Here is a 7,500-nt window from a genome sequence, read left to right as displayed (position 1 = left end):
TGTAAACCCTAGAAATGGTTGAGCGTGAAAATCCCAGTAACTGAGCAGATTGTGAAATACTCCAACAACCAACAACCATGCCACGCCCAAAATGGCTTAAATCACCTTTCTTTCCCATTCCGACATTCAGTGTGGAGTTCAGGAGATTGTCTTGACCAGGACCACACCCCTAAATGCATTGAAGCAACTGCCATGTGATTGGTTGATTAGATAATTGCATTCATTTGAAATTGAACAGGTGTTCCTAATAATACTTCAGGTGAGTGTATATTTCAATTCACAAAAAAATTGAAATATGTGTAGTCCTCTAGTAAATCACTCGACTCGGGCAGCTTGTCAACGGAACTGATCAAAAGCTCTTTTATAGACCTGTGTGTGTGTGTGTGTGTGTGTGTGTGTGTGTGTGTGTGTGTGTGTGTGTGTGTGTGTGTGTGTGTGTGTGTGTGTGTGTGTGTGTGTGTGTGTGTGTGTGTGTGTGTGTGTGTGTGTGTGTGTGTGTGTGTGTGTGTGTGTGTGTGTGTGTGTGTGTGTGTGTGTGTGTGAGAGTGTGTGAGAGAGGGAGAAATCGGACACGTCCCATCATCCATCAGTGTCAGCGTTTCACCTGCTTAGTGATGTTAGTCGCTAAGAGAATGGATTGAGTGTGTTTAAAAAAGAAAAGCGATACGAGTCGGATTCAGGAGGAAAAGTGCTCTGAGCAGAAGAACAACTTTATTACATTTAGCTCCATAAATAGCTGTGCAGAAAACAGCGAAGAGATGAACGTGAAATACGTGTGATGCAGAATTTCTGTCCATTAAAGAGTACTCATAATTATTTTGCATTATGAATAAAGTCAGCTTTGCTTTGTCTCAGCTTTGCTTTGTCTTTCAGCTTTGTCTTAAAGGAACACGCCACTATTTTTGAAAATAGGCTAATTTTCCGACTCCTCTAGAATTAAAGGATTAATTCACTTTTAAATAAAGTCCATGTCTTTCTTTCTGCAGTCGAAAAGAAATGAAGGTTTTTGATGAAAACATTCCAGGATTTTTCTCCATATAATGGACTTCAATGGGCCCCAAACGGTTCAAATGACAGTTTCAGTGCAGCTTTAAACGACACCAGATGATGAATAAGGGTCTGATCTAGCCAAACCATCAGTTTTTGTGAGAAACCCAGCAGTATTTATGCTATTATTTTACCTCTTATCAGACGAACGTGATCATCTCTGAGCTCCGCCATAACTTCCGCTAAGTGAGGTCAAAATACGAGCGTGGTCATAGATGTATACGTAGATGCCTCATTAGTGCTTGCACGGATCAGTGGAATGAGGAATCTACGATCGATACATCTATGACCAAAATTTAAAAATATATTTTTTTATGGATTTTCACACAAATTCAGTTTATATGTAAAATTCACTTTATAAATGACCCAAATTTCTAACTTTCATTTGTGGGGATAACATGGATAATTTGACATGGTTTAGTGTAAGATTTTTGCCCATCTTTTGGAAAATACAGTTATAAAATAAACAAAAAAGACTTTGTGAATGGCTGCAGAGCTCCACTTTGTGCTATTTGACTGTCTGAAATCTTTTCACAAGTATTTTTCAGTTGGATTCATATCTAAATGTTATGAAATCACAATTATAACAATATAAATTAATGAATTTAGTCAAAGTTTAGCATTTTTTTCAATGATGTTACATTACGATTACAATCAAACCTGAACAAGAGAAAAGTTGGAGTGTTTAGAGTTTATCATTTATTTCAAACATCTGATTTTCTTATAATTCTACAAATGTAATCACTTTAGTAACTAACTGTAACTGAACAAACATTAACAGAACACTTATATTACATATTGAGTAAAAAATACACAACTTGAACATCAAAATGCAATGAACTGACCAGCAATAACAAATGTATTCCTGTGTGTGTGTGTGTGTGTGTGTGTGTGTGTGTGTGTGTGTGTGTGTGTGTGTGTGTGTGTGTGTGTGTGTGTGTGTGTGTGTGTGTGTGTGTGTGTGTGTGTGTGTGTGTGTGTGTGTGTGTGTGTGTGTGTGTGTGTGTGTGTGTGTGTGTGTGTGTGTGTGTGTGTGTGTGTGTGTGTGTGTGTGTGTGTGTGTGTGTGTGTGAGCATGATAATTTGGCATTGTGGATGTTTTATGCATTGTCACACGGACATAAAAACAAATATCGATCCAATAAATTTTTTCATTTGTAGATCTAGAGAGTGTTGACAACCGTACAAAGTCTCACGCCATTTGGACAAAGGGAACATTTTTATTTTTATTTTTGAGCAAACGTCCTTTGGGGTCAGAAAAGACCCAGAAGACCCTAGAAGGATTATGAAAATATATAAGCAGTGTCATTTTGTGAATATTAAGGAATGATGTAATCAATAAAACAGTAACTGTAGTCTGATTATGAGTATTTTAAAATGTAATATAATCGAATTAACAGTATTTTACTTTTGGACTCTTGTTTATTATATGTGTTTTTATCTTGTTTATTTGATTAAAAATACAAAAACAAACAGTAATTTTGTGAAATATTATTAAAATGTATTAATATTTGAATTTATGTTAAAATGTCATTTATTTCTGTTTTTTTTTTTTGAATGAACAGAAAGTTCAAAAGAACGGCATTTATCTGAAAAATATTCTTTTGTAACATTATAAATGTCACCTTTGACCTTGATGAATAAAAGTATTAATTTCTGGGAGTTTTCAACATTGATAATAATCATAAATGTTTCTTGAGCATCAAATCCTCATATGAGAATGATTAGTGAAGGGTCATGTGACATTGAAGACTGGAGTAATGATGATAAAAATTCAGATTTGATCACAGGATATAAATTACACTTTACTATATATTCACAAAGAGAACGGCTGATCTACACTGGAATAATATTTCACAATTTTACTGTATTTTTCCTGTGCTTTAAAGCGTCCTCAGACAGCCGTCAGCCGCTCGAGGAGAAACTGAAGCGAGTTCATGAAGGGTTTTCTTCTCCTCTTGTCTTTGCAGAAGCTGGCAGCCGAGTGTCAGAGCGCGGGATACAGCGGCACTTTGATCCCGTACAAGTGTGATCTGTGCAACGAGGAGGAGATTCTGTCCATGTTTTCGGCCATTAAGACACTGCATCAGGGAGTGGACGTCTGCATCAACAACGCCGGCCTGGCTCACAACGAGCCGCTGCTCAGCGGAAGCACAGACGGCTGGAGGAATATGATCGATGTAAGTAATAACACACACATCATTAATATCGACGTCTGCCGTCTAAGTAGAATGAAGCCTCAAAAGAGCCATTCTCAAGTTTTGCTCACCTCTTTTTAAACACTGAAATGGACGGATGTGGGCACTCAAACGCCACTTCATTTAGTTGTTTACAGCCGTTCTGTTCTCACTCGAAACCTCAACGTGAGTGACAGGAGCAATCCTGCAGCTCAGAAAGGGAAAAGGCATTGGTTTGATTCCCTGATCATCCGCAAGTGCACTTAGGGCGTGTCCGAATCCTCTTTTGCTAGTTTAAAGGATCATAACACACAGTTTCTGCCAGTCTCATGTTAATCTTGAGTATCTATTAGGGATGCAACAATACAGTTAGTCCACAGTTCAATACATACCTCGGTTTTTAACTACGGTTTTCGGTTCGATTCTGATGGCTTGTCACATACATTTTTTGTTATTCTATTCTTAGGCGACAGGAACAGCAAGAGGTTAAAGAGAAAAAAGACTATTTTTTTATTGCAATACTCTTTCTTTATTTTACTTAAAAGAATTGAAAAACCTTACTTAAACTTAAAACTTTACTTAAAAAAAAACCTTGTACGCATTCCTAGTGTATTGTATGATATAAAATAAATATATATAAAGATTTACACTGGCAGCTCAGAGCTGTACAGCAGCATTTAAGTATGAAATTGAATGAATTAATGTAAAAATAAAACACTTCACAGACTTCGCTATAAAATATACACTGATTCTTATTAAAGCTACTGTATTAAAGTTATTCAGTCAAGAGCAGTGAGTGATTTTCTCTTTGTCTTTTGTTGTTGTATTAACATTAAAGGGATATTTCACTCAAAAATGAAAATGTTGTCATCGAGAAATGAATATAGGTTTGAAACAATATTAGAGTGAGTAAATAATGACATCATTTTAGAGGTGAACTTTCCCTTTAAGGACGGCGTGTTCAGACTGCGCTGCTGTCAATGTAAGACCTGCACGCATCTAATATACAGACACACACCGATTTTACTTTGACTTTAGACATAACCGACTGTGTTTATGTTAACCTTGTGTGTATTTGACAGTATTGGCAGTAAGACGACTACTTAGTCCAGTAATCACGTGTTTGACAGGCGTTTAGTGCGCGCGCTCTGAAAAGCGCATGTTAAAACCGTGCACGTGAATGAAACCGGCAAGGCTTTAAAACGCATGCAAATAATGAACTTTGGTGATTGTGAATAACTCTAGTGTTCCGTGAGTATAACTCCACCACTAACGTGTGATGTGAATGTATGTCGCGTTGTTCAGTATTGGGATGGAGGCAAATGATAGAATTTGTAGAAAAATAATTCATTAAATGCGAAACCGAAAAAAACGCAATTCACAAGCGCGTATTGAACCGTGAATGCCGTACCGAACGGTTCAATATTATATTGAGAATTGTGGCATCCCTAGTATCTATAGAGTAGTGTCGATCCTTCATATCTCCAAAATCTTTAGTTATCATATTTATAAAAGACAGATACACTGTACCGATTCTTTCAGAAAACAGCCGAGTCTGTGGAGGCGTGCAGTGGGCGGAGCTAAAGAGTCACACACACACACACACACTGCATTATGCCTGGATAACTTCACGTTGGTGTTGTTCACATTATATGCACTTACGCGCCGGTTGCCAACAAAACACACACATTTGATCAGTTTCAACAAACACACACACTTGCAGAACTCCAGAAACCCAAACTGCATCCACTGTTCCCTTAACGCTGGGTTCTTTGTGAAGCTGAACAAGGTGATCTTTCCCTCACACACACACACACACACACTTCTTTAGTGACATTGTTGATCTTGTGTCTAAAAACCGCCGTAACGGCTCCCGTAACCCGAACGAAGCTCGATGATGGACGCGCTCTTGCTCTCGCTCTGGTTGATGTGTGTGTGTGTGTGTGTGTGTGTGTGTGTGTGTGTGTGTGTGTGTGTGTGTGTGTGTGTGTGTGTGTGTGCTCATCCGGGAGAATTGCCCATACAAGCAATTCCGCCCTTTATGTCACATAGGGCCATACTAGAATTTTTTTTTCCTAAACTTGTTTGAATCCTGAAGGAGTGTATTTGGCACAGAAATACTCCGTCACACGTCCATCTGTTTTTTTAAAAGGGTCGTCCCTCGTCTCTTAATGAGTCATGGGTGTGTTTTGGGCGTAACGTGCAATAAACCAATCAGAGTCTCATCTCCCTTTCCCTTTAAAAGCCAATTGCGGATTCGCTATTTACATGGAGGAATTTGCGAGTGGAAAGACTGAACGCTTCTCGTGTGAGAATCCTTTTATTTTTAATATTTAAAAATGTGTGTGTGCTGTGTGTCCCTGTGTGTGTGTGTGTGTGTGTGTGTAATAAGAGTGTACGCGCGTTGTTCACCGCCTATAGGCTCATATTACTAACACACTATTTAAATAACCAGGGTTTCCACGGGTCTTAAAAAAAGTCTTAATTTGACCTTCCACAATTTTAAGGCCTTAAAAATGTCTTAAATTGGAGTGCTGCGTTCACATCAAACACGAATAGAGCGTGAAATTAGTTTGGCGCTTGAACATTTTGAATCCACTCGCGCATCCACAGCGAATTCGAACATCTGAAGCGAAATAGACGCACGTTCAAGTCGCTCCAGGAGCTGCGCCTGGATGACGGCCGCTCTCAGCGGGACAACTACATTCTTGCCTGAAAAAGTCTTAAAACTACATTTTGTGACACAATAACAGTAGTATTTTTAAATTACGCTGTGTTTCTCGTCTGCTATTGACTTTCCATTTGTTTATCATCATGTGACAGCAGCGAGCAGGCTCCTGATTGGTTAACGCAGCGTGAACAGACGCCAAAGTTCAGATTTTTCAACTCGGGCGTCAGATGGAATTCGCTTCAAACGCGTGAATGCACAGAAAGCACCAAAAAAAAAATCACTTGCATAAGACACTCAATTTGAACTGGATGCGTGAATGAGGTGAAATAGCGTCCACCGTTCCGCGCTAAACGCGTCTGTTTGCGCCGCAGGACCTCCTTGAGATGCAACATGAAGAAATTAAGTGAGTTTATGCTTAAAACAAGAACAAATATCTGTCAACGGGTGTCAAAATAACTTGTATTTGAATTAAGTTGATTTTTATGAACACACTGGCAGATATTTGTTCTTCTTTTAATCATAAAATCACTTTCACAAGATTTAATATCTCAAACTTTGTTATATTTTTGGTAAAACTAAGATCTGTTGGAAATTGTCTTTTCAAACTTTGAACTTTTAGATTTAGAGAACACATTGACGCGTTATGTTCCCTTTAATTTATTCCTAAAATGTTCTTGAACCCAATGGTGCTCTTGGTTTAGGGCTTGCATTGGTGGTCATAAGTGACCGGACACCTAAAAATTAAACTTCCTCCACCCCAGTAAAACCAATGCAATTTATTTTTCTTCAATAATATTTTTTAATTTTGTATTTTGAGATGATTTAATGTTTTTTTTTTATATTTATGCAATAATTATGGTCTATTTTTGCCATTGAAAATATTTTTTTTTAAAAATTGTAATTTTTTTATTATTATTGCAGTATTTCAGGTTAAAATAGAGACTAGGCATTCAAAATCATTTTTTTGAAGGCAGATTAGTGCCTGCTTTTGGAATTATTTAAGAAATCATGCAACCATGTTCCATGTTCACTAGAAGTCTCAATGGAGAATTCCCTAGTTCTGTTTTGAACACATTTAATTTTTTTTTTTTATGGATTTGAATATATATATTTAAAAAATCTCAAAAACTATTTATTATAAAGTTTTAGATTTTTTTTTTGTTAGAAATAAAGATTTTTTTTCTGTGAATTTGTTTTTTTTTGTTGCAGATTTCCCATTCATTTCCTATGGTGTCATTTTTGACCGAAGAGCACAAGTGGGAGTATTTTTTTACAACCACTTAGCATGCTCGAATCATGCCCTCGGTTTTTTTGTGTGTTTACATACCTAATGCTAGAATCATCATATCATTCTGATGAAGCTGTGTTTTTAAAAAAATTCCAAATGTGGTTCATAGGTTCAGTTTTTCATAAGTGTGCGTGTGTGTGAGTGGATGTGTCAATATCACACTCTTTTTTCAGCATTGTGGCTGATTTGTAGATTGTACACACACAAATTCTGTGAATTTTTGTGTTTTTGCAGATTTCCCATTCATCTCCTATGGTCGGTCATTTATGACCGAAGACAATGAACGCTACTTTTTTTTTACGATCAATTAGCATGCT

General features: G+C 37.2%; 1 protein-coding gene across 1 annotated transcript in view; it reads left to right on the top strand.

The window, feature by feature from the left end:
• dhrs11a (dehydrogenase/reductase 11a) overlaps positions 1 to 7,500 on the top strand; it is a 50,459-nt gene that overhangs the window by 35,432 nt on the left and 7,527 nt on the right. Inside the window, exon 2 of the mRNA XM_079814386.1 lies at positions 3,018 to 3,227. Coding sequence (XP_079670512.1) covers positions 3,018 to 3,227 — 210 coding nt within the window. The remainder of the gene's footprint in view (positions 1 to 3,017; positions 3,228 to 7,500) is intronic.

Source organism: Gobio gobio (genome assembly GCF_949357685.1).
Source record: "Gobio gobio genome assembly, chromosome: 4".
Lineage (NCBI taxonomy): Eukaryota > Metazoa > Chordata > Actinopteri > Cypriniformes > Gobionidae > Gobio > Gobio gobio.
Note: the sequence above shows the minus strand (reverse complement) of the source record. Positions and strands in the feature narration are given on the sequence as shown.